This window comes from Zosterops lateralis (assembly GCF_965231275.1).
Source record: "Zosterops lateralis genome assembly, chromosome: 6".
Classification (NCBI taxonomy): domain Eukaryota; kingdom Metazoa; phylum Chordata; class Aves; order Passeriformes; family Zosteropidae; genus Zosterops; species Zosterops lateralis.
The window spans coordinates 41,148,881-41,176,524 of NC_139761.1; the positions used below are offsets into that span (position 1 = coordinate 41,148,881).

Genomic DNA, 27,644 nt, shown 5'->3' on the forward strand with positions numbered 1-27,644 from the left:
TGATTTCAATGAGTTACATTTCGGCAAGTTTCAGTCCATTTCACTGCACTTCATGTCAACCCATTCAATTTAATTGTTTTCGTCTCATTTCAGACATTTCTCTCTTTCTTTTTTTTTTTTTTTTTTTTTTTTTTTTTTTTTTTTTTAAATTTTTTTGATTGCACTTCATTTTATCATGATTCCTCTCCTGTGTGTTTGGCTCACTTTGCTCCCTGAGAATGGAGAATTCAATGGTCATATAATTTACAAAAGTTCTGGAACTTTTTAGTGCAACTCATGTCATCCCATTCTTCTTAAAAGTTTTCACTTCATTTCAGAGTTTTCAGGTTTTCTTTCAATTGTTTCTCATTTCATTGTACCTCCTCTCCTGTGTGTTTGGTTATGTTCCTTCTCTGGTTTGAAGATTTAAATTCCTTCCATGAAATGAAAATTCTTCTCTTCATGGAAGAAACAGAATCACACGAGTTCAGTGAGTATCACTTTGGCATTTCCAACCCATTTCACTGCAAAAAAACCCCAATGCAGTGCACCCCCATTGCTCCCTCAACACACTTCTCCTTGGCAGCACCCATGGGCTGAGCACCTCAGCCTTGGAAAATGCATTTGCTGTGCACTCAAGCAAATTTCATCATAATTCTTTTTCTGTCTCTGTTTGTTCACTTAGTTCCTTGATTTTGATATTTCAGTATGTGTCATTTCAGCAAGTTTTGAAATTTTTTGCTGTGCCTCATATCATTCCATTTAAATATTCCATTATTCCATTTAAATATTTTCACTTAGTTTCAGAATTTTCTAGTATTTTTTCATTTGCATTCCATTTCATCATAATTCATCTCCTTTGCATTCTGCTCATTTTGTTCGCTGATTTCAAGATTTCATTTCTTTTCATGTAGCCACATTGTATGCCAGCACACAGCACAGGGGCAGTATGGACCCTTTACCAGAGCAAGGAACATTTTATATTCATATCTGGGGCCTTGTGTAGTTAAATCACCAGTTTTATAGGAGGAGACACAATTATTGCTGCTGAAACAGCATGGAAATTACCTTGTCACCTGGTTATTCATTTAAAAATGTGATTATTGGAAATATACACAGAGCCTTTTTCTGGCTATCAAATCTCATGCCATAGAAGGGAAAGGAAAGATTAAGAAGAGGATGTAGAGGCATATCCACCTCTTCCTGCAGGAAAAGAAACTTTTGAAGGGCCAGGGCCTGTAGCTGGGCAGCCATAGTGAACACCACAGTTCATGTCCTAAAACAGAGCAGTTACTTCACTGTCTGTCAGAGTTGATGGGGTCCCTTGAGAGCCAGCAGGATAAGCTACTTCCCAGCAAGATGCCTTAATCCACACCCAGCATGTTTCAAATATCCTCCCAAAACATACTCAAGAATAAAAGCTGCCTCTTGCTGTCCTGGCAGGTGGCATTTCCAGCCACCACACAGTGCCTCACTGTGTACATCTCCATTCAGCATCCCAGTCTCATTTTTATCAGGAAAGAGGAAGGAGTTGCTGTTCTCTCTCCACCAGAATTTGTATCTTGGAACAATCATTTATAAAATAGCAATAAAAACATTCAGCCAACTGCAACCTAACAGATACTGCTTACAAACTGGAGATGACACACCAATAAACAGGCACCAAATACAAACTACCTCCAAAAGCAGAAGTCTTTGTGTCTCTTTCTCTGCATGCACATCTGATTTAAATTTGAAAGTGTACCTTTCTGATGGGGGAGTTACCCAACAAGACCCAGCTGAAACCCACTGTTAAGCTTCTGCCTGGAGAAAAACAAACTGTTGTTTCTTTCTAGCTATCATAACAAAACTGCAGCACATAGAATGCAGCTTACCTGAGAGAGGCAGCCAGGCCTCTCTCCAGTACATGTGAATGCATTTACACCAGGGAATTAACTGGCTAACAACTTGCAAGAGCCATGCACTCAGGGCTCTCCTAAACCTTTCCTTATGTATTTGGCTGGATATCCTTTACCTTTCTTTCCACTGTTTTGACTTCAGTAATCTTTTAACATTTTCTCCCTTGGAAATAATTAAATTAAAGCCAAGCCAGCCCAGGAGCTGACTGCCTGAGGATAATCCTACAGTAAGGATCACACATCCTTGCTCACAGCTGGGCAGCCAGCAGGCCAACATGCAGTCAGCATTTTAAATGCTTGACATGTCCCTTGAAGTATTTTTCTAAACCCCTCACATTCCCCTGGGCCATGCCAAGGGGCATCCTGCCTGGCATCATTTGGGGGCAGCCGTGGAGAGCCCTGCAGCCAACAGCACAGGTGAGGGATAAGCACATCTCCCTTTGCAACAGGCAGGTATTGACAGAGCCTTAGCTGCAGGACTGAAAATCTCCAGAGGCAAGAGAAGATTTCACTTGATCTGCAGCACACTCTTCTTCCAGCCTCCCACAGGCTGGGGGTCTCCTTCACACCCTGAGCACCATGATTTCTGTTCCCCACAGCATGAGATGAGAAAAAAGCCTCAGGGAATAAAGCATGAGGATTCCCTAACAGCACTTGCCATCTACTGGAGGGCAGCTACATTCAGCAAGGCACCTGTGGGTGGTAGCAGGAGGCTCAGGCTGCTGCTAGGACCTTTGCAGGCAGATTGTGAAAACTTATTTCTACTAAAGCCACTTCCATGAGAAAGCTCTTCCTAATGTAGCAGGGAGTTGCTGGGATGGGCAAGTTCTCTGAGGGATGTTTGAAACTGGATATGTCCAGTGTACAGATCATAGGAGCACAGGATTTTTACATCTCACCAGGCAACCTGCCACAGAAATGGTGCCCCCTTGACACTGACTGAGGTTTTAAGGTAATTTTTAGATAAAATAGCATTTTAAGAGAAAAGGTTTGTCACATTTGTGTATGTCTCATTTTTATATATAACTTAGCCATTTTAGCTGAAAAAATTTCTTTCCAAGTCTCCCTAAAGTAATGGGAGTGGGAAACTTAGTCAGGTTATTGATTCCTGACTTGTTCTTTTGTACAGAGAGCTTCATGGCATGATCCTCCTCAGCCCATCCCTGAAGCCCAGCTTCTCTTTCCTCCTATTCCCTCTTCCTCACTCCCAGACACAACAGTTTTATAGGCTCTAGGTGAGCCCAGGCCCAAGAGCTCAACAAGGTTTACTGGCACAGGGACACCATGGGGCTCACCATGCCTAAAGGTGCCTCTCACCACCTGGGAACAGACCTGGGAGCAGGACCATTTCCCTCTGGCACAGTGAGAATGCACCCACAGCATGGCTGGCAGACATGACAAACACTTGTCAGTACTTGTGGGAAGCTCATGATCCCACACAGTTAATACAAAATATGTGTGTTCAAAGCTCCTTTTCCCCCAAATATTTCAGTTTCAGTCCTGCCTGCCTTTTTACAAGCTGCAATAAATCCCATAAACTTCTGCCCCATGCCATTAAGAGAAAGTACAGACTAAAATATTTGAATGTAAAAATGCTTCTCGCAGAAATGTATTATTTTATTCTCTACATAGAATTGTTTAAATTGCAAAGTGACAGCTGAAGTGAAAAGTCAGTGTTTCAGTTGCACTTCACAAGTTAACAGCATTTGGCTGTCATCACACTACTAATAATAAATGTAGTAATAAAACTCTTTGTTTTGAAAAAGAGCTGCAAAGTGTTTCCTGACAAAAAACTGCTACATTAAATTTCCTGTGATTGGCCTTACAAGCATCAGAAGCGACGGCAGCTTTTCTCAGCACTGTTATTGATGCATCAGGTCACAGTGATATGAGGAGACAAGAAAAAGTGTGGTTCCAGTGACCAAAGACCAGTGATTGCAGAAAACTCAGCTCTTTAAAGAATTAAACTATACTTTAAACTAATTAAGGTACTGACTGCTTTGAATATTCATCCTGGTATGAGTTGCTGCCACATGAAGTAAAACCTCTAACCTCCCAGGGCTTTAACTGTCAAAGCATTACCATGTTCAGCTGTTACTGTGACCCCATCAAATAAGCAGCACAGAAATTAGGATTTCTGGTTCAGGACATTCTGTCTCAGGTTCAAAATCTGAAAGAAACGTTTTGCCCTGCAAAATTATTAAAAATGTCCAGGAAGAAAAAAGACTTTCTGTGTGCAGGGAAGAGCTTTGCTGATGAATCCCGGGAATTTCCAACTCTCCACATGCTCCACACTGAGCTGGTGGCTGGGAAGGTGCTGATAGCAGTGCATTCTGTGCTGCCTCCTGGGACACAAGTCAGCTGGAGAGCAGAAATGCTACTGGCAAGGCAGCAAGGAGTGGAGGATTCTCCTGTTCCTTGCCAGGGAGGCCCAGAGTAACCCAGAGCTGTCTGAGCACAGAGCACTTCTCTCGGTTTCTCTTCTGTACTCAACTGCTGAGCTTTGCAAGAGCTGAATTAAGTTATTTCTGAGACCTCTCATCCTATCTGATTTGGACAAAACTGACCACACATCTCAAATATAACAAGGAAGGCCTGATCAGCAGAGAGCATAGCCACAATGGGTCTGGCTGCCTTGGAGATCAGACAAAAGGAAAATCTTCTCTATATGAGTCACGATTAAAAATCTTAGGTTGGTGCCACAAATCAGATCTTAACACTTCTGATAGATTTTTTTCCTCCCATTTTCTTCTGCAGCTAAAAGCACTGTAGAGCATCCACTTATTTCAGCAGAATAGATTTCATTTTTTCTTGTCTTTATATCCCTACTTGTAAGCAATCAAGAAAGAAATCAACTGTAGTTTAGAGATTAATACAGAAGTTTCTTGACAACTGAACCATCAGGCTTCAAGTAACCTAATCATTGAGACATTTTTGTTCAATCTCTAAATGTTTCTGGGGATTTTGGACAAAAATTGTAACAACCAAAGTAGTAAATCGCTGAGTGATGGTTCAGCAACTGAAGCCCTGTCTTGCAAAGAGGAGCCAGAGTGGTGCTAATGAGGAGAAGCAGAAAGAAAAGAAAGCATAACCCTATTCCTGCCAGATGAAAGCCCATAGTGTCCAAAGCTGAGGAATGATCTTTTCTAAGATAAAATAGAGCCACTTTAGTCTCTGCAAGGAAAGTAAAGCCAGGAGGTAACTGGCATAGTCACCAGGAAAAAATGATCAGTGCAAAACACAGGGATGTTACAAAGAAGCAGCCAATGCTCAGGACATTTTTGCCACCTGTGGCTGCTGCAGCACCAAGATGCTGTGTCCTGTGTCTACTCTGCCTCACTCAATTCTCTCCTTGCCTTAAGGCCTGGGAGGATTTCTTCAGGCTGGCTTGTCAGTTTATTCCACGGTAACAATCTCTTCTCTGGCACGAACTGTCACGGCTCCATCAGTGCTCCAAAAGTGCAGGCATTGACAGACTTTGAATTATGTATGTACAGTTTGTCAGACACTGTCTCAACTGATGTGACCACCACTTCCCCTCCTTTTCCCCTCCCACTGCTTCCCAACAGAAACCACCACTGGGAATCTTTAATCCCTCTTCTAGCACTTGCCCTTGCTTCTCCCAAAAACTCGAGGGGGCTGCACCTTGTGGCCCCTCCTCTCCAAGCTCCTACAGGTACCTCAAGCTAAGGCCATGTCAGCTGGACAGACTCTCTCCTCCTTGGCACAGATCTGCCCCTAAAAAGCAGGATGTGGGAAAAGGAAACTGGGAACCATGCAGATTCTGCACTCTGACAAACCAGCCAGGGAGCGTGGGTTGTATATCTAGGCCAGTACACCCTCTGGCAACTCATGTCTCTGCTCATTCCTGCTTTATCTTTTGCTCTCTGCATCAGAAACTCCTCAGGGGGAGAAGCCTTCCCACAGCCCTCCCTAAGGATGATGAGGACTCAATGATAAGTTTGTGATAAGTCACAGCCACAAATCCCATCCCATCCAATACTAAGGCTCTTTCTAGTCCAAGTGTTCTTCCAGCTGCACAGCAGCCTGCCTTGGCACAACGGTGTTGCTGGAAATACATACCCAGGGGCAGAGGGCTGGCACTGGCATTTCAGAGATCAGCTGTAATGTCAACCCACTCTTCAGCATGGATCTGTGTGATGCCTCCACAATGGGAGCAGAGCAACAGAACGAGTGACAGCCTCTGTGACCAGCAAAGCAGCTGAACACACAAGTTTAGATGGAAACAGCTTCCAGCTGAGCACCATTCTGATCTAGAGAGCAGTGTCTGTCAGGATGATCCTGTGATGTGAAGATTTTGCTCTAAGTCTTGCTCAGCCAGCAAAATCTCCCATGTGAACAGAACAAAGCTTTTGTTTCTGCTGGGAAACCTGAATCAAAGAGTGGATTCAGGGCCATGGAACAGACCTCTTTGCTCCTTATTCTGATTAAAATTCTTCAATGCACTCCCTACTTTCTTTACTTAAAACAAGGCCTCCCAGCTCCCTCAAGAGGTGCTTTCCCAACATGAGCAACCAAGGACCTGCCAGCTTCAAGGGAGCTGGCAGTAACTCCATGAAACTGTACTGAACACTACACAGAAGGAGGAGGTAAATCAAACAGGACAACAGGGGAGAAAGCACACATCTGTCACCTTGATGAGTGGGTGACTCTTTGGGAAGGGCTAGCGCTGTCATGGTCAACCATCACCAGTCACTCCCAAGCGTGTCAAGAGGAGATGATATCTGCAAAATCTCAGCAGAACTTAGGTGCAGACAGGACAGGCCAGGAGGCTCCCATTTAAACAAATTATCCAGGTTGCTATGGAAACCTCAAGGATGGAAAAGAAGCACTTTGAAAACAAACCATAGTGAGGCAGATTTCCTATCCACTCTGAAAAGGTTTATGACCAGAATAGGCAAAGTGGGTATTAAATGCTTTTGAGCTAAAGCAATAGTGGCAGTCCTTGAGGAGGAGGCGTTATGGATTCACAGCACCCATCAAACACACATCTTCTATCCCTAACCCCAGGAGAACAGTCCTCTGTATTCTGCCAACACTACAGTATGAAAATTCTGACTTCTTAACCCCCTCCTGGCACCCTGTCTCCTTCTGCATTACTACTGTAGCTATAAACTACAATTTGTAGCTATAAACTACCACGTACAGCTATATTAACCCTGTAAGTCATGACAAACAGAAAAGACACAGGCAGAATTCATCTGATACAGAAGCTTATCAGAACTAAACATCCTAAAGAGCTCTTTTTCACAAAAAAAAAAAAAAAAAAAAAAAAAGAGAGAGAGAGAGAGAGAAAACAAAACTCAAAACCTCCCCAACGAAACACAAATGAACAAAAACCCCAGAGCAGAGAAGTGACAGAACTTTGCTATTTCAAATGGTGTGTGCTCAGATCAACCCACTGTGGCCCCAAAGTTCAGCATTGAATCAGATATAACTCCAACCTCACCAGGAGCTTGTGCTTGAATATTCAAGTATGCTGTGATTACAAGTAGCATGGGGACAGAGTGATGCCTGACACCAGTGTCATTAATTAATAATGTTATTGCTTATATAGCTCTTAAATAAATGAATGGTTACATATGGACCCAGTTGTGTTTTTTTCCAGAACAGCTTCAACCTGCATGTTCCCTGAGGAAGGCAGTCCATCCTTACCCAAGACAGCTTCATTCATCTGCTCCTTATCATCAAATCTGAGGGCCATTACATTTTAGAAAAGATGATAGCTGTTTTGGATAAGGGAACCTTACCTGGGGTTACTAGCAGATTCCTCCTGTTTGAGAGCCAGAGAAAAATAGTTTTGAAGAAGGCAATTTTTTAGCATTTTTTGGAAGAGATACATAATCTGCTGAAATCCTCAAGGACCTTTCCAACCCAAACAATTCTGTATTTCAAAGAAAAGGAAAAAAGTAAACCCACAGTTTGTATCTTCCACATAAAAATAATGACACAGAGGTGTTCTATAAGCAAAGCAGCTCTCAGCAGCCAGTGCAGCCCCTCAGATGGACAGAATCTGGTGCCAATTGCAAAAACAAAACTCTTCAAGCCAGTCCTCTGCCCTCGAATCCTCTGTGAACATATAAACAGTATATTTTACTTTATTTACACCTTAGTGTACACTGAGTTTAAATCATTTTTTCAAAAAGTTTTTGGCTGAGAATACCACAACAGTCCTGAGAAGGAAGAAAAGCTTTATAACTAGAAAGTAATTCTTGTGGATGACATTTTTAGAAATACTGTTTTCAAATCCATGTAACTAGGGGAAAGGTTCCTCGACCTACCTTTAAGTTAAAGAATGGAATCTAACTCCATATTTACCATTCTAAACACGCTGCCCTTTGCACCTGACTGCAACAGCAGAAACAGCTGAACAGCAGTACAAGAAATGTGCAAGCTGCCCAGGTCTCTAGTGAAAAATCTTTAGGTGCCATGGGAACACCAACAGCGCAAAAACTCTCAAATCTCACTTTTGTGCACACCCATTCTGAGAACTCAGCAGGAGTGCCTGTAGCATTCAGGAACAAATTTCAACTGACAGGAAAGATGTCCCTGCAGAAAGGTCTCCCGAGGAGCTCTGGGCTGGAATCTCCTCTGCTCAAAACCATTTCCTGCTGTCTTGGCAGGAGGTTGTAATTTGCTGCTACCTGGCTAGCTGACTTTGGCAAGGAGCTGGGGGAAGGAAGGAAGGACCCACAAGCTCCCAGCTGACAAAGAAACTTGACCTTTAGGTCAACAGTTCCCCTTGCAGCCAGTACACAGAGGAGGGGCTGGGGAATGATGCCATATGCCTTCTCCTCACTGTCAAACAGAGCTGGATACAGTGAAGCTGACACGTGAGAGAAAGCAGGATGCAGTGATCTCCAGCAACAAAAGGAGTGCTGGAGGATAGAACATTTCTCCTATAAATCATTTCATTTCTGGGGAGGAAAACCTGGTCTTTTCCCAAATCAAAGGAAGTAAAGAAACTAAAACAAAATCTGCTAACATTACAAACTGAAACCAAGAAAAGGAAGTGAAAAACTGCTCTTCCACAACAGTATCAGCCTCCAGGGTCCTGCCATTAGTTATGCGCCATAGATTCGCTAAATTCAAATGAGTTGCAATTTCCACAGGCTGAGGTTTGGGGGTTTAAGCTTCCAACTCATCCCCACCTCCTGCTCTTTCTTGCAGCCTGGCTGCTCTTAACACAGTGAAAACAAATGGAGCTTATATGAATTGATCCAGGCAAAAGTGTTGCCTTCTCAGAATACCTTGAGAAATTAGCACTGTCTCTTGGTTAAGAAAAACCACTCTCTGTCACGACTGCCAAACCTCACATACAGTGATGGGCACTAAGCTCCAGTGATACAAAGAAATAAATATGAAAGTGTCTGCCTCCTTCAACTCTTATTCCCATGAAATACACCAGAGACTAGACAAAAGATTCAAATGCAAGGAAATAACATTAAAAATAGTCCAAAAACATTTCTGTACAAATTGGCATGAAAGTGAAGACATCATTAGATAACAAAGTTCAGTTTTCTAGTAATATTAATTCATTTTAGAAGAATAATGTATGGTGGTTTAGTAGAGAAACTGTTTCTAGGAAATGATTCTGCCCAATTTCAGACCACAGAGAGTGAAATGGCTCAACTGTTATATCCTTTATGTCATCAATAACATTAAAACACAGGCATAACTTAATAATACTAAGTTTTAATAACTTGACTGTTCTCACCAAATAAGAACTTAAACCACAATAAATGCTGGATAAAAAAGGACATATTTTCTCAACACCAATTTATTCTTACAGCGAAGAGGGGTGTTAGCTTGCCTAACAAAGCTAACATGTTACAAGGCATAGGATATTTACCTTTGCTTAGATCCTACTGCAGGCAGACAGTGAAGATGGACCAAACCTATGATTTGATCCAGTACAGTGATGATATTTACCTGCACTAAGGACTTTATCACACAGGCAGCACTCCTGACTTAACATCCAGACTGCAGTCATCAGCCCCCAGCAGCATGTGAGTGGCAGCAGGCAAACTTGAAGGATTCCAGCAAGTCAGCCTGGAATCTGGTCTGAGGTACTGACTGCTGATCTGTGACAGCAGAGGCTGAAGAGATAACCCTCTGAGTGATATACTTTAATGCAAAATGCACTGACCCAGAAGCAGGGTTGTCTCTGTTGCTTGCCTTTGCCTTGTCCTGTCTACATGGATAAACAGTTAGGATAAAGTCTGACCACAGAGTGCATGGCCAACAAGAGCCTTGACCCTCTGTTCCACTAGACACCAGTGTAATTCAAGTAGTTATTTAAGTTAGAGAACTGAATGCTTAACTGGAAAAGACTCTGCAACCTTTAGATAAAAAGCAGTGCACCACCCTTTGGTCAAATGAGTAATACCCAGAGATCATCACCAAGTGCAGCTTTCTCATTTGTGTACAGACACATAAAAATGGCTTTACATCAAAGAATCCCATCTTGTCATTCCTTCACACAGAGATCACAACTTGGGAGTAAAGGAGAGACAAGACAAGGTGCAAACTATCTGCTCACTGAATCTGTCTGCTCCAGCTGGGACCGCTCGAATCTTTCACGTGCTTTGTGCTCTTTTAAGAATAATCACTGTTCACAAACTTAAAGCCTGTGATTTAGTATCATCTAATAACATATCATTTCTGTCCACACAACACAGGCAGCTTCTGATTGCCAAGATCTTCATAATATCAACTCTTTTCCACGTGACTTCAGGGAACTCTGTTCCTGTAAGGCTTCCTTTAAATCTGTAGCAATCTGAGGCTCCAGATTTGCTGTGGGTGTATATCCAACAATGTCCAAAGAAGTTCTTCACTTCCAAACTCCGTCAGGTTCTGGATAAATGATCCTAAATGTCAAGTTTATCCGTTCATCTCTAGAATGATACTCCTTAGGCACTCGATGCTGCAAGTGGCATTAGGGGAAAAAAAAAAACAAAACAGCATAAGGTTGTGCATTTAAAATACACGTAATCAAACAGAGACTAAACCCTTTATTTCCTGCAATGGCTTTTTATTCATATTTCTGAACACCTAGGTAAGGTAAAAAATCAGGTTCTGACTGGTGAGGGCCACTGAAAACAGAAAGTCTTTGTAGATTACTGTAGAATTCTTAAATTAAGTTACAACTTTTTGATATTCCAAGTTTCTATATTGATTTTGCTCTTTTCACTGCAGGCTGCAACCTTCATTGCTGAAGTTTAATGCTGGAACATCTGAACTGATTCCTATTGCATCACTTGGCACATGAAAGCAAACCTGTTGTTTCCGTGGGTGTTTTCAAACTCTGAGGCACAAAGCAATCCTAATGCCTTGGAAAACAATTGTGCCACTGGAAGCAGAATGTCTCATACCTTCAGGGGAATGCCTCAGTATATCTGGAAAACTGCATTGCAAGTAAAGCACATGAACAGTGTCAAGGAGTTCTTACCTGCCAATCCTCCTGGGTGGCTCCTTCCATCACCAACAGAGCCCCGTGATCAAGTGGGATTTTAAGTCTTTCTACATAAGTATAGTCTCCATCCTCTTCCTGAAAAGAAACATTAGACACTGAAGAAGCAGGCATGTGCATTTGGTAGAAAACCAGTCCTTTACAGCAGAGCTTAAAAAGCCTGTGAAGGAGGAGGAAAAGGAGGCTCTTCCAAGATCAAGAAGTCTAAGAAAACCTCTCCGTATCTGTATTTCATATAAAGTCCAGGAGCTGAGCATTTAAACAATGAAAAGAACCCATGGTATCTCACTACCTGGATGCCACAGGTAAAGCTCAACAACCGGTTCCTGCATTTAGTGTAAAATTCTGGAGTGATGCTGCAAACCTTATGGAAACATCTTAAACAGTTCAGTGTGGAGACATTCTGCAATAGCCACCCTAGATTCCAACAGTTAACTACTTCATCAAAAGTAACATCTTCCTGCTATTCTGAATTTCTCTTGTTAAAACATTACATGCTGCTATGGCACTAGCTGCTGGAAGAAGAGCTTTTCTTTTATATATAAAAAAAATCTCCTTTTCCTGTAATACCCTGTAAAACAAGTCCTAATCGCCACTAAGCAAAACAGAATGCTAGACTAAGAGAAAAAACTTTTGTTTTGTGAAGCCTTTAGATTACGTGCAACTATTTTAAAACTCAAATATAACAACTAGACATAGTGACACACTCCAGCAGTGCTCTCACACATGCCACATGAGTGGGAACACCAACTCTCTATTGCTTTGCACTATCCTTTCCAACTTTAAATCAGATTCATACACTGCTAAGTCAAGTGTGTCGTAGTCCAACTTGAAGGAGGCTTGTCCTTTTAAAAGTTCATGGCTTGCTGAAAAGCTCAAAATAATGAGGTAGAGCAACAGATACTGGGAAAATTATGTCCTAAATTACAACAGTTTGATCTTCAGAAAACCAACTGGGAGTACATATCTGTTTATAAATAAGATGCAGATAGAAAGAGGACTGCACTTTCTAAAATGCAAAAGAGCTCGGTGGGTATCAAGTCAGTATTAAGAAATGTTTTCTTATCTTCAGTGGAAACAAGCAAAAAATTTCAAAAATACGTATTATAAACGTGACTGCTGAGGAAAAGCAAAGAAATATCACTGCACACAGTTTCTATTTCAGAGGATTACATCATTTCACTTTGTGATGGACAACAGTGGGCTTATTTTTATCTCTTGCTCATCCTATTTAAAAAGGAATTCTGCTAAGATAAATGATTTAGGAGAAAACACCCTTTTAGCTTAGAAAAGTCAGCATGTAAAAACAGCAAGTACTTTCTGGTTTTCATGGGACATTGCTGAACTCCATTTTACTTAGAGATTTTTATGCCAATTTGCTTTGCAAAGCCAGCAAAGTTAAACAAAAAGTTTTTATTTTCTTATATGTCATTACTGTCGACTAAAGAGCCTTTCAGAACTTTTCTTCCTAGAGCTTATGTCAGACATAGAGAAAACTCACTTGGAAGGGAATTTATTTTTGACATCTAAGGTGGAACAGACTTCCTGGCAGCAAACATGGAAAGAAGTGTGTCAGATGACTTCTTTATGTTCACTTTGTAACTCTATGCATGTACCACAAAACCACCTGCTTACAAAAACAGGTATAGTAAAGCAACTGTTCTGCTTTTTTATATATTAGAATTTTCATAATCTTGAGTTACACATTTAATGCAATCCAAACTTTACACTACCCAAGTACACTGGCTAAATCTTTTTTTTTAAATCCTTAATCACAGTAACTACAGTTAATAAGTAAGGAAAGCTCAGTGTGAGTTGGTGGGAAGCCGTGAATACAAAAGAATTCCTAGACCATATCAAGGTTGTTTTCTTGAAATGCTATCAAAATCAAGAGAAAAGACCTAGTATACATCTATATAAATCACCCAAGTTTGTTTCTTAAGTCTCAGGAAAGCTAATTGCTATAGTGGTAGGAAATGGTTTCTGGACAGTGTAGAGGAATCTTCTAAGGAAAAGTAAAAGGAAACATCCTGTAGAAGAATGTATAAATAATAATGCAGTTATACAGGCAAATAATGCAAAACAATTTTCAATTGCAAAAGTCAGCATCTTTCATGGAGAATGACTGGCTTCTAGTCTTCTGCGTCACCTATTTACCTATTACCAAGAGAATTATCCTTACAAAGTTCAAATCTTGTATTTTTCAGATTTCATTTTGATTGCATCCCTCTTTTCCAGTTTACATCTCTGGCACCAGCTTTGTAAACACCCTCGTCCACAACAAAGTAGTCTCACCTATCAATACTTCTGCATTTAACATGTTTATTTTCACTGTCTCTGACAAAATCATCACTGCAAGTTCTTTTCTCCACAGATTCAGTGAAGATGGGTATCAGTTCTACTGCCCTTTCCTCACATAACACACTGGCCTGTCTACACATGCCTGCCTTTAAACTCCCTCAGTCCTCCTGCAGCTGAGCACTCCCTTCTTCATCTCTGCTTGTCTACAGCTCCTCAAGCCCTGCCAATGCTGGTGGACAACACCTCCTCCTCCTCTGCAGCCACTGCTGTCTGAGTCTCTTTCATGCCAATCTAAAAGTTCAACCTGCTTCATCTCAATCTGAATCTCTGCTTCTATCATGCTCTACATATTCTCACATTCATCTTCAATTAGGTCTGTTAATACACAAAGGGTTATTTTTCTGCTGTTTCCAGAAGTGCTAGGAGATTTTTACCTTCTGCTAGGAAAAAAGGACTGTGCTTCAGGGGTTCATTTGAAGGACAGACCCATCTGAAGGCTGATTTTTGAACACCATGAACATCCTGCTATTACCTAACAGGTGTGAAGCTCTCTCCCTTCCCAGCAGCCATCGATTTCCTTGGTTATAGCTGGAAGAAGAGCAAGCTGACAGCTGGCTTTCTAACTCCTTCCACAGCTCACACATTTGCTGGACAGTCACCCAGCTGGTCCCTATGGCACCCACCCCTCTGCCATAGGGCACCTCCCACTGCAACGTGGGAACTTAGTGGGACACCATGTATCACCCTTCCCCCTCCACTAACATTCCCCACTCAGCTCCCAGGAGGACACAATCAGATAACTGGCACTGTCTCAGAGCTGAGCACTGAACAGCAATAGGTAAAAAACGGTAGTGAGGCTATATCAGAAACACCCATCCCACAGAGTGAAATCAATTCCTCTTGACTGGGAGGATGAAGTCATGTCCAAGTGGGCCTGGGGGCTTGAGGCTGTGTGGGAATGGGAGGAGGTCACAGTGGTGACACTCAGGCTGTAGGCAAGCACAAGAGGACTCATTGACTCAACCAATAGCTGTGTGAATTGTGCATGAATCACAGCTCTAAAAAGCAAAGCGTTTGTCTCCTGATTTCAGTGTAGGTAGGAGATACAATGATGGGGGCAGGGGAACAAGGAAGCAGGAGCAACGTTAAACTAATTTACTGGAACTGGAAGAAGAAAATAGAAGAAACCACATCACTGTAGACTTTTAACTATGAAGTAGGCATCCAAAAAACCCTAGAAACCATTCATAGCAAAAGAAAAATACCAGCTGCTATCATGTAACTGGTCCAAATAAACAGAAAAGGCTGTATTTAGAAAAAAGAATACTTAAAAATAAAAATTCCAGCAGGCAAAATAAAACAATTTCTGGAGTCATATTAATTCCCATGAAATCTCCTTATTCCAGAGAGGAATTTACACCTGAAATGTATTTGTAGGTTTTTTTACATGCACTGGGCTGAATTCCCAGTGTGAATTATTTCTCCTTATCCACGAAGGATGCTTGTTTAAGAAGATACAAATAGTCTATGCATGTCGCTACACTCCTTTATCCTCTATTATATGATGAAGACTTATCCAGTACAGTGCTCACCAAAAAGAAAAACAGAAAATGAATTCCTTACCCTCACCCTAGAACAATTTTCAGTATAATAAAGAAAACCCACTTAAACCTAAGTAACTTCTTTTCATTTTTGCCAAGTGAAAAAAGATTTTAGATTGTGTGATTGTTTCAGAGTGACTTACATAAACACTACCAAATTACTAACAGACAACTGTCAAAATTCACATAAATATGCACAAGAATGGAACCCATCAACACTACAGGTCATCTTTTCAGTTAGAGAAACAGGATTTTATTCACTAACAGGTTCATCCACATTTCAAGATATAACCTAGAAAATATTTGTAGAGATACCAACACAAACTGAAGTCTCTGAAGGCTCTGATCTAGTATTCTTCAACTGCCCTTCAAGCTGTGACCTGACTTGTGGTACATACCTGTTTTGTATTCAGCACATGATCCCACACGGGCAACCACACTTTTTCCTAGTACCATTTATCCACAGTGATGCTCTACCATAGTATTTCTCATCTTGTATGTTCATCATATCTTTAATCTCAAAATACTTAAAAGCATTTACAAGAACAGAGGGAAATGAAGGCCTTTGAAACCCTAGAATATGAAATAGCACAATGTTGGCCCTCAAAGAGGTTTAATTCTGGGAGGAAAAGAATTTATTTTCTATTTTCCTCCTCAATGAAGACTAACTCTGGAAAACCCAATGTACTGATACTGGCTGATACTGAAACCAGGGAGAGTCTGAATGACTATGATGACTGTTAATCTGAATTCCTTTTCCCTAGATTACATTCCTCTTCCTGTAACTTGCTTTTTAACAAAGGAATGATCAAACTTCAAAGATCTACAATCAGTTTTAACTTTCTCTTAATGAAAGAGAGAATGCTACAGTATAATAGAGTATGAAAATTACTTCTTTGGTGATACAGCCTGAAAGGTTGTAATTTCCATCAGAGCCTCTTGTAACTCCCACTTGGCAAAGCATCTATTGTCATAGGATGCTCTCAGGAAACTTCAGGCCTTGGGAATGTGCAAAGAATACGCAATGTGGGCCATGTAATTATTAAGTATGAGTTCCCTAAGGCACAGGACACACTTAATAGCAACTATTTCAAAGATCTGCACATGGGGATTCTACCTCAAAAAAAAGGTATATCACACTTGCAAAAGGAATACACCTCACAGCTAGCAAGACTCAGTTAGTGAGAAATGCCACGTCAAAAGTGCTAAAAAAACCAAGGAGAGCTTGAGGGATAGATCTATAAAAAACCATCCATCTCTGGAAGAAAAGGGAAGAAATTGTGCAGTACACATCAAACAAGGTGGCCAAGTATGAATGGCACAGACTGAATTTCCCCTTTGCTGATAACGGGTGTCTTCTCAGAAAATCTATAAAAAAGGCATCTTACTCAAGAACTAAGATTGATTTTTAAGGCAGAACCTGCAAAGTTTATACTGAAGTTTAAGTGTATTTTATTCTGATCCATTGATGGAAACACAGGCACTTCTAAAATGAAACAAAGCACCATTTACAGTTTTCTAGAGGAATAAACTTTCCAGCTGATATTTTATTATCAACACAGCATCAGGGATACTTACTCATGCTATGCCCACTGGCCTAATAGACTGGTTATGTCATCTCATGCTCAGGGACCAAGATTAAATTCACTTCAGGCAACAAAAAAATTACCAATTGGAGAATTAGTGAAAATGACAAACTTGTCTTCTGGTTCAATTTCTGACCTTTGCTGTCAGACCAGACAACCCAAGGTGACTCTTGATGGGCAGGCTTCAGTATGTCAGCATAGAGTTTTCCTGCAGGATGGTAATTATCACATCTGCTTTCTGTACTACCTACTCAGAATAAATAGCAACACAAGCAGATAGCAAACTACTTTCCAGAGTTGTCAAAGACTGCACAAGCAGAAAATCCATCTGAAACAGGACACCCTAAAATAAGGCCTGAATTCTCAACCCTTGTGAATCCCTTACTTGGATAAATACAAACTGCAAATTTTAAGCTGGCTTATAAACAAAGCATCCCCAAGCACAGCACTTTATCTAAAAAGAGTACTCATTACTGAATTACCAATTCACTCCTGAAAGGATACTCCACACGTCTCCTTAACAAAGTAGAGGATCTCTGTTTAGCCTGTGAATATGATGTGACAGCTTCCAAGTCATTTTATGGAAAAGAAACAAGCTTCCTCCCTTTGTTCACTGCCCCTCAACCTGAATACACACACGTCAAAATGCAAACACTGTTAAGAAGATTTTTACTTACAGGAGCAGTCAGAACTACTCTTCACCCCAAGTACACTCTGCCTTACATAACATTGGCCTGAGTTTAAGAAAATGGTAGCAACTCTGATTCATTTGCACAGTGTAAGTCCACTTCCAGCATCACTGATCTCTTTTTAAGTACCAGGAAGGGCCCTTATTTGGGCAGACAACTGCCCAGGTTCCAATTTCACTGCAGCACAACACTACACTGCTGCACATTATTAGGGTACTCCCAATCCCTATCCTCAGAATGTCATGGCCCATGCAAAAGATTTCATGATCCCTACATTTATTGCACAGAACTTTTCAAATTGTGCTTTCATTAACTTTGAAATGCTTTAGTAACTACGTTTTCTTAAATGGGGAAAACAATAAACAAATTAATAGCTGTAAGACTCTCTCAGTGTGACATGAGCACTCACAGGGGAAGGTTTTTTCCTCATCTCAAAGGTCCGAGTAGCACCAAAGCTGAGTGAGGCAATGACAGGGTTTTTTCCCAGCGATGGCTCATCATCACTGTGCCAGTCCACACTGTCCTTCTCATTTCGGTAGAGGTTGCAGAGAAGAGAGTTGAAGGTGTAGCCAGTGAACTCTTCAATGCGCTCCTTCAGCATGGTCAGCAGAGGATGCCACTGCAGTCAGCACAGAGAGGAATGTAAATGCCATGAATGCAGGCCAGGGGCAGGTAATGCAAGACAGAAGGCAAAAACTACTAAGAAGCAAAATATACTGCATTTTAATCACAGTAACCTTAAAATAAAATGAATGACTCACAGCAATTCTGATGATATTTTTAGCAGAGCAGAGGAATGGGCTGGGCTTTCTGAAAAATATGCACGTTACCCATCACTAAATATTAAATCATCTCTTAAAACTCTGAAGCCAGGCTGCCTTTCATACTAATGGAGGCAATCAGTGACTAAATGACACTGCTCTCAATTGCCTGCAGCTGTTGACAGAGAACAAGAGGAAATGGTTGGCATAACACAGCCCTCTGCCCCACTCTGTTAGCACAGCTTGTTGAGCTCAACTCATCACCTCTTGGGATTTTGACTTCGACATTGTAACTCTTCAGTGGGTCACAAAACCCATGTCACCAGCCCTGGATTTCATCTCTCCCTTTATTAACATTTTGCTGAGTCCACAGCCCAGGGAAGCTCTGCACATTCCATTACAACTCAGTCCAGTTATTTAACATTATAAACTTACATCACAACTTTCATCTGTCAGAGTGCTTTTAAGAACTACAGAAATATATGAAAGAAAAAAAAAAGCCAAAGCAATGTAGGCCAGAATTTTTGCCCATTATGTAAGCAGAAACAGAGATCAAGAGAGGATAAAAAACTGATTCCAAATCTCCCAGTGCACCACTGGCAGAAGAAGCAACAGACAGCTGGAAATATTTTCTAGTATCCACCTCTAACAAACAAGGCTGCACTACCTTCTTTCCAAGCTTCCCCAAGTTTAACAGGTATTTAACTTATTGGTTACACTGCAGGAGCTCCAACATACCATCTTTCTTTAATGGGATATTTCTAGCAAAGTCATGCCTTCAACGATTAACCATCATGTAAGTAATTAATTCTAGATAAACACAGCTTGCAGCTATGGAATATGTCAGGAAAGCCATAATACTACCCAAAAAAAAAACCCCAAAAGAGTTTGCTTACAACTGGGCTGCCTGAACATGCAGAAGAGTCCAACAAGGATTATTGAGAGCACTTTTCAGTGACCAAACAGGACTCGATTTCTTCAACTTCCATCACAGAAGTATGTATTACTAAAATGTTACCATATGACAAATTTTACAGTGTAGTTGAAAGCCCACTACAAACTCACAGCAGTGGAAATAAGTTTGTTGAAACAACTCTATCACTGCTTTCAGAGTAACATTTTTTAATAGCAAAATTCATTTAGGCACAAACACTGGATTATATCTAGAAGTGCTGCAATCACATCAATTCTTACCAAACAAAAAAGGAGGGGCACAAAGCTAATTACTCCTACATATCAAGTGTTTAAGGGACTAATCAGTTTTGGCTAAGCTGTGCACTAAATTACATTTTACTCAGGGTATTTTTATGATAGAAACCCTACTCTACAGGTAGAGACTGTGCTCTTTACACCATCCCCTACTTCTTCTAAGCTGCAGGTATTCCCACTGCCCATGTGCAGTGTACCCATAGATCTGCCTACAGTAAGGTTCCAGCCAGGGATGGGCTGGCTTCCAGCTATGCAACTTCTCCAGTGCATCTCACTTTCTGCTTGAGTTTCTTTCTCAGTAAAAAGCAGAAATATTCAGGAATAAAAGACAGAACCAGCCTGAGTGAGTCATTTAGGCCTTGTACCTTTTGGATGAGAGAAACAAGCCAGTGGCCCAATGAGCGCTAACTCAGAACTTGATGCAAACTGAAATGAAAACTTGAATTCAGGGTATATGGGCTCTCTCCAACCTCTGAGCAGGAATGGGTTTCATAACAATCAGTTCTGAACTGGATTTAAATCGTTAGTGTACAACAGAATGATTTTGTGAGGGCACTTCCAATCCCTAAAGCCCTTCAGCTTTCGGAAAAGCCCATTTAAAATAGTATTTCACAAATGAGTACCAAAGAAATGCCTGTTTTCCCACCATAAGTTCTGTAGGTCATAGAATTTTTAACTACAATATATTTGAGACTATAAAATCTTTGCAGCTCATCATGTTAAATAACACCTTTCCAGCTCTTCCCAAACATCCCACTTTGGCAGCAGTTCTGGACATTTTTCTATCCAGCTTTTAACAGTGACACCTAATTACTGTGGAAATTTTAAACAAAGCAATACCAAGAGACAGGCTGATGGGACAACAGGCTGAGAGAGAGAGAAGGACAGAAAACATGAACAAAACATCACTGAGTCACTCAGAAGGTTTTTAACTCTTCCAAAACTGTGGGAAATGATATGCCACAATCTGGAGTTGCTGAGCAAATGAGCTGCATGTGTGAATTTCATAGCATCCACATAGGAATCAGAATACGCCTAAACTTTCATTTAAGCACCATTGAATCTAAGTGTTTCTGAAAGTAACTATTTCAGTAACTGGCATTACTGCATCTTTATAACAAAAAAAATCAGTATGACTGTACAGTACAATCTCCCATACAAAAAGATGCTTGGACTAAGTCACACAAAGCATTTCAGAGTTTTGTCCAAAGCTACAGTGACCCAAAACATAACTTTAAAGAAATAACTTCCTTTTGGCAACATTTGGCAACTAAATCACATTGTTCTCAGTCAACTCACTCGTAAAGTGTATTTTATAAAACTGACCACATTCCAGTAGAATCTGCTGCTGATCACAAATGAAATGCTAACAGATTCTCTAAATAACTAAAATAGAGGATAGAGGGAATTTTTGTCTCTTGATCTCTGCAAAGGATTTCTCTGTAGACAATAATAAAACACATGTAAACATATACATACATTTGGATTTGGCTGCATTGTTATCCTGGAGTATGTGTAAGGAAGTTCCCCATACCAGGATGTAAGCCGTGGCTCCTCAAAAGATACTTCTGAAAAAAACGGGAAGACTTTCTCAGTTGCCTTCTCAAAGGATTTGAAAATGCAAAGATGATGCAATTCTGCCAAGAAACTTGATCAAAAAGGGATTGTCCATTCACCTAAAGTTAAAAAGCAACCCCTTAAAAACCTCAGGTTCACATAATGAACTCAAATGAAGGAATGAAATTATTCAAAATTAGGTGTGCATCTGCAGGAGGAATTACCTTGCCAAAATCTTGAAAACATATCCATTTTTTACCCCTATATGCCAGACAGAGCAGGGACTGGATGAGTTAAAGACAGGAAATGAAACTGAAATTTTATTTTGTTATATGTTCACCTAGTTCTGGTGCCCAGTATGCTGGCATAAGTTGCAAGATGCAGATGGATCCACTGGAAAGGGTGAAATAGAAAGGACTGCAGCATCCTTGAGACATTACAGAAACAAAATGTAGCAAGGCTGGACACAATATTTTGTCAAATAAGTGTGTAGTCTGTGGTATAACAAACATCAGGTTAAAAATAGTTTCAGCTTCTGTAAAGAATATCTTGGCAACTATTTCTCATGCTTGACAGGTAGCATTCTCCATTATACTGTCCCTTTATTGCCAGCCAAGAAACACACATGTTGGAGATATTTTCCAGCCCCATCCAGTAACTACTCTGATACATTATTTTACATCAGTTCCTGACTGAAAGTGAAATTTAGCTGAACAGGTGCCCCTTAGTGAACAAATCCAGAATAGCAGCCTTTTCTCCTACTGCATACTGGAACTAATAACTAAAGCCAAAGGAAAAGGAACATGCTCTGCTGGGAACTGCATGTAATTTCAGTAATCTCAGCAATTTCAGCATGCTGCTGACTTTCAGTAAAAGAGGCAAAAAATATACCTCATGAAAGAAACCTCAAAGAACAGTTTTTGCAGCATTGCTGGGAGATTGTATGATGGTGATCAGACAATCCTAAGAAATGAGTGAAAAAAAGAACTGGAGATACAGAAGAGACAGTAAAATTCCAAGACCTTTAAGACAGGCAATTTTAATTTGGAAATATCTCATTTAGTTGGCAATAGCAACGTGGTATTAAGAGACTGAAAAGTAAGCTGCAGTCATTTTCATATATGCACAGAAAACCCACATGGAAACTTGAAGAAGTGGTAGCTCTGAAAATGAAAGCCAATTCTAAACAACAATTAGATTCTAAGCAACAATTCTAAACACAGATTCTGTAATGGAATTGACCTGTGAATGACTTAAAAGAGGGTCTACACACTCCTTACCCTGTCTGATGTGAGTTCTCTGACCCCAGGGTATGTCTTGGAGGAGTTGCTCAAACATCCAGTCTGCTTGTTCTGAGTCAATAAAGCCAGGAATCAAATGAATCCTAGGGACGAAAAAGAAAAATGGGAGGAATATACATTTCTACATCTGTTTTGGGAAAATATTTTCATTTCCAGCATTCCCAGAGGAGTTAAAAATGGTTGTAATGAATCATATCAAAAGTCAAAGCCCAGTATCCTGTTTCTGACCAGTGCCAAAAGGAGATGTGAAGGAAAGAATAGAAGGGCTCCTTTTGAGTCTTACCCTCACCAAATGTATGCAATTTCTTTTCAAAACTTATTAAAACATATGACAATCCACAGCATACCATGAATTCCAGAATCAGCCACATGCTGTGAAAAAAATGGCACCCTTCTGCTTGTTATTAACTCCATATCTGATAAATCAGATAGACCTGACTATGGTGATACCATCAATGTTAAGTAAATAATCCTCCACATCACTTAGAATTTGACAGCCCTTTATCCATACTGCCATCCTTATTCTCTTTTTCAAAGCATAAGGAAAAGTATTTAGCATAAGGACAGTATTTAATGTCTCCTATTTTTTTCATTTCCATATGCACATCTAATATTTTGATTGGACTAACAGTCATACAAGAATTACAACCACAGTGGTGGGCTGCAGCGTAGGAATGCTGCTAACAGCAGTTTACTCTCACAACCATTCCATGTCCCAAAGATCTCACTGTAAGAGTATATAATAAAGGTGTTAAAAAAAAAGCAAATCTGATTATTAACTTTCCAGAAATATGTATGTTCCATCAGTGTATTATGAAAACAAGCTCCAGAAAATGCAGGATAACCCAGCTGACTGTGTATCTTGTCTCCTCCCAGCTGGTCAAAGCTTTTACTTTTTCAAATGCTTTAAAAATGTATTTGTATCTTTAGAAGAAACTAAGATGAAGGCACAAAAATAAAATAGCACAATAATCAGAAGAAATTAAATAAATGCACAAAAAATTACTATGTCCTTGGCATTTTTTCCACTTAATAAAAATCAATCAAATTCAAAAGAAGAGGATTAATACTGATATTGCATCTAAGTCAGCAAAGTAAAATGTATTTTAGTAGGAATCACAGAACAAGTAGGTTTTGTTTTGAAGTGACCTGAAGCTGAAATAATTAAGGCATGGCATATAAGCAGAAGGGACAATCCTGAGGTTACCACAATTTCCTAAAGTTAAATGTTTTTATTAGATTTATTTGAAGCAACTCAGTTACAAGTTTTGGGCCGCTCTTAACTATACAACGCAGACATCACACACTTGCTAACACAGGAATACTGATCCAAATTTGCAGCAGCAACCTACTGTGAATCGTGACACAAATGGGCACAGCCCCTTGTCCTTATTCTAGAAAGAGCACCAGATGCTGTACCCACCAGATGTCAACAGGTTTATTTTTCTTCTCTTCACCCCTGCTCAGAACCATCTCAGTCCCTGCTACCTGTCACTCAAAAGTATTTCCAGAGGTACTCTAAACAGATGATGCACAGGAAGGACAGTGTGCAGCTGCTCAAATCAAAACCCTCTGCAGAGACTGGACTTCATAAAATGGAGTTCTCACCACCTTACTCTGCAAAAGCAAATAACATTTCATCCACTCACCTAGAAATACCAGTTGGTCCCTTGCTGAGCTCATACACACCAGGCTTGCTGAGGATGTAGAAAGAAAAGAGCCATCAGAAAGACAAGAAATTATCTTAGACTGAGCAGCACAGACTAGAATTGCTGTAGGCCTGGACTAGGGAAAGTTTTCTTCAAAAAAGGAAAGTTGAAAGAGGGAAGAAATAATGTCCTGGACATAAAGGTCAGAGTAAGGCAGCAAGGTGTGCTGCAGAAGAAAATGAGTTTGCATGTACTTCCTGCCCCTCCTTCCACCAAAGGCTCAGTACAGTTTAAGGACTCTTAGAAAAAAATAAAAGAGAGATGTCACGGGGAACCTAAAGGAGTCAACCATACATTACTGCACTCAGATCACTACGTTTGCACACTGAGATAGCCAAACTGAAGCAGGCTGGATTTTTCAGGATCTCTAACTCCACCATACATCATCACACTTCGTCACGCTTCATGCCAAAGTTATCCTGAGAAGATCCCCAAAGGGTAAATGACATACAAATACCCAGCTTCACTATGAAACTTACGATCACCTAGTTCTCTGAGCCCTGGAAGAAGCTGCCACACCAGCTATATTTCTGGTATATTCTTGCAGTGAAAGTAATTTCCAGCATAGTTTACACTGGGACTGTCCCAGAAAAATGTACACTGCTAACCAAAGGAGACATACTGGCAATTGTGCTGAACCAGAATGTCCAACTGGTCATGATTACTGGCTTCCCAGCTATACCAAAGGCATGAAAACCAGTTAACAGACTTGGGCTCTCCTTATAATACTTTTAGGTCATGATAAAAGGGTTAAAAGGTCTACAATTTCTACTCTTCCCAACCACGATGACAGAAAAAGTGCACAGGGAAGTCAGCAGACTACTCACTCTATCACACCTGCCTCAGGAACTCTGCGCTCCACCTGAAAGGGAACAAGACAGTACACAATAAATATTAAAGCATCTGGCACTCTACAGTCAAACAGAACTCACAGTCATCTCTAGTGACTTTGTGTAGCCAGACACTGATAAGCCAGTGAGAAAAACACACCTCAGAGCAAGAGGAAAGTAGTAACAGCTTAGCCACTCCCTCCTCCCAGAGTCCAGAAACTCTCAAATGCAGCTTCCACTGCAGGCTGGTTTTTAGCCATCAACTGCCCCCTAAAGGACACTGGCTTCTTTGGATTATTTGGATTATCACAATACTTGCTACTTATCAATTGCAATCAAGAAAATTCTTACCTTTATATTTATAAGAACATCCTTATGTAAGGAAAAATTCAGAGCAACCCTAAGAAGCATGAACAAACTGCAGGCCTCAGTCAAACGAGCAAAAACACATAAGATCAGACATAGGAGGAGCTTACACTGTAAAGCTGTCTGCACAGCTGAGACAGCTGTATTTTCTTAAAAGACAGAACAGTTTAATCCAGCCTTAGCTATCATTCTCGTTGTCTCAGGGATTTATATTTCTCTTCTCTGAGCTCAGTGGAGTTTTGATTTGCAAGGAGTTACTACACTGAACCAACAAGAGGATCAAAATGTAGTACTATACAGATAGCAGGTCTTTGCCACAGGGGAAAGAGCATCTTCCCAGGCCATCTTCAATGCTTCCAAGCCAAGGTAACAGCCTTTCAAATAAATCTAGCTTAGAAATAAGTGCTCATGAGTATTTTTTCCCCAAGCAAGGAAGTGCCCTCACTCTGCACAGAGCACAATATCCTTCATCAGCTGATGGGACGTAAAGTCTATAAAACACAGCCCATGCTCTTCCCCTGTAACAAGTTAAGACAGATACTCCACCTGAGGAAAACAAGAAGAGTTCAAACCACGCTTATGACATTGTACAATGAATATTCAGTAGAACCTATTATTTTGGCTCTCTGAAAAAAAAGGAGTAGTTATGAACAGGCTAAACAGAGGGACTGTAATTTTCGGCTTGCCATATACACAAAACAATTACCCACTCTGCTTAGTAAAAGCTCAAAGTTCAGCTCAGATCTTAAACAATGGACTATATTCTCAAATAATTTTTACCTATCATTTGAACTTAATAACAGATGAGATTCTGTTAGTTACCCTGCAATTTTTACCTCTGACGGTTTTTCAAAGACAAATTGCTTTTGAGTGTGAGGCTGATCTTTTTGTCTCCATGCTGGTCTGGCACTTGCAAGGGTGAGGCTGCTGGCCGCAGGTGCCTTAGGTGCTAAAACAAAGAGAAAAAGATCACACGAATTGAATATCACTATACTAAAAAATATAGTTAGAAAAAACTTATGGAATAATTCCTTAGAGTATTCTCCTATGCTTGGCAGAGACTTCAGGAAATTGCCAAACTTAAGAGTTAAAATTGCACAGGAACTGAATTTTATATATATATATATATATATTTGTTATTTATGGACAAACAAAACTGAAAACATACTTTTTATCAGAAAGGATGACATCTCTAACTTTTCAATTCTACAACAAACACCTATCACATACCAGCAGAAAATGCTCCATGCAGTTAAGCTGCTTGCCTCTGTATTCCTTTTCTTAGGAAAAAAAAAAAAAAAGAAAAATACTTTTATTAAAACAGGATTTTTAAACCAGAGAGAAAATGGAAGAGCAACTTTGGCACACCACTTCAGGTGTTTTATATATACACAGAAACAGGCTTTAAAATGGGCCTAAAACACAAAGTTTTCACTCTGAGTAATTCAAACAGTAGGGAAAATATTTTTTCTTAATCCCCTTAGGAACAGGAGCAATGAGATGCACCTGTGACAGAAAATTTTGAGGCCACATGTACAAGTCAAAACAGTTGGCTATTCTCTTCCATGATTAAAAGAACCCCAGCTTGCCTAGGATGCTCAGTCTGAAAGATACAGGAGCTTTATGGACACTGTAATCAGGTGAGTGGAACCTGTTCACAAAAACAAACCAGTCCCTCCTTCATCACTGGAAACGTTCAAAGTGTTCCTCTGCCTCTGAACTCTTCGGTTTCAATGTTTAACTCCATCCCTTTCCGCTACTTCTCTTTATTTTACAATGTTTTCCCCGTGAAAAGCCAAACGAAGGCACATAACGCGTTTCATGAATAGGGAGTGAGTGTTCTCACGCAGGTCAGCTCCACCAAACACTATTGGTCTCTTCGAGCCGCCCAGAGCTGAGAACGCGCTCACCTGAATGTGCGCCTTAACAACACACCCATACCCTGCATTCCGCACCCAAAACTCGGCACACGCGCAAATTTTACGTAAGAAATGGGTTGGAGCACCCGCAGTTCAGTCACGGCCGGGAGGGGGTAAGCGGGGCCGGCAGTGGGGCCGCGCAGGGCGGGGGGGGAAGCGCACCGGAGACTGATCCCGCTGCCCAGGACGGCAGGGAGAAATCCCGGCCGGCGGGAAGGAAGGGAAGGGCGGCTGCAGCGCTCCTTACCTGCGGGCCGCCCCGGCGGGGCCCCGGCCCAGGCTCCCTGCACCCGGGCCTGCCGCCGCCGCTCCGCCATGCCCGGCCCTGCCCGGGGCTGAGGCCTCAGAGCTCCGCCCGCCCGGCGCGCAGGAGGGGCAGGGCCGCAGCTAAAGGCGCCCCGGGCCCGCCCCCAGCCCGCCACAGCCGGCCCGACAGGGCGGGCCA

General features: G+C 40.9%; 1 protein-coding gene across 1 annotated transcript; it reads right to left on the minus strand.

Moving 5' to 3' along the window:
• Nucleotides 1-8,882: 8,882 nt before the first annotated feature.
• Nucleotides 8,883-27,516, minus strand: ALKBH3 (alkB homolog 3, alpha-ketoglutarate dependent dioxygenase; the record flags this gene model as incomplete). The annotated part of the gene is made up of 9 exons (XM_083864186.1): nucleotides 8,883-10,824; nucleotides 11,350-11,448; nucleotides 17,957-18,166; nucleotides 20,997-21,085; nucleotides 22,355-22,458; nucleotides 24,025-24,072; nucleotides 24,912-24,946; nucleotides 26,117-26,229; nucleotides 27,447-27,516. 9 exons carry the CDS (start codon nucleotides 27,514-27,516, stop codon nucleotides 10,732-10,734), a joined length of 861 nt encoding a protein of 286 aa, XP_083720312.1. The 3' UTR covers nucleotides 8,883-10,731.
• Nucleotides 27,517-27,644: the final 128 nt, after the last annotated feature.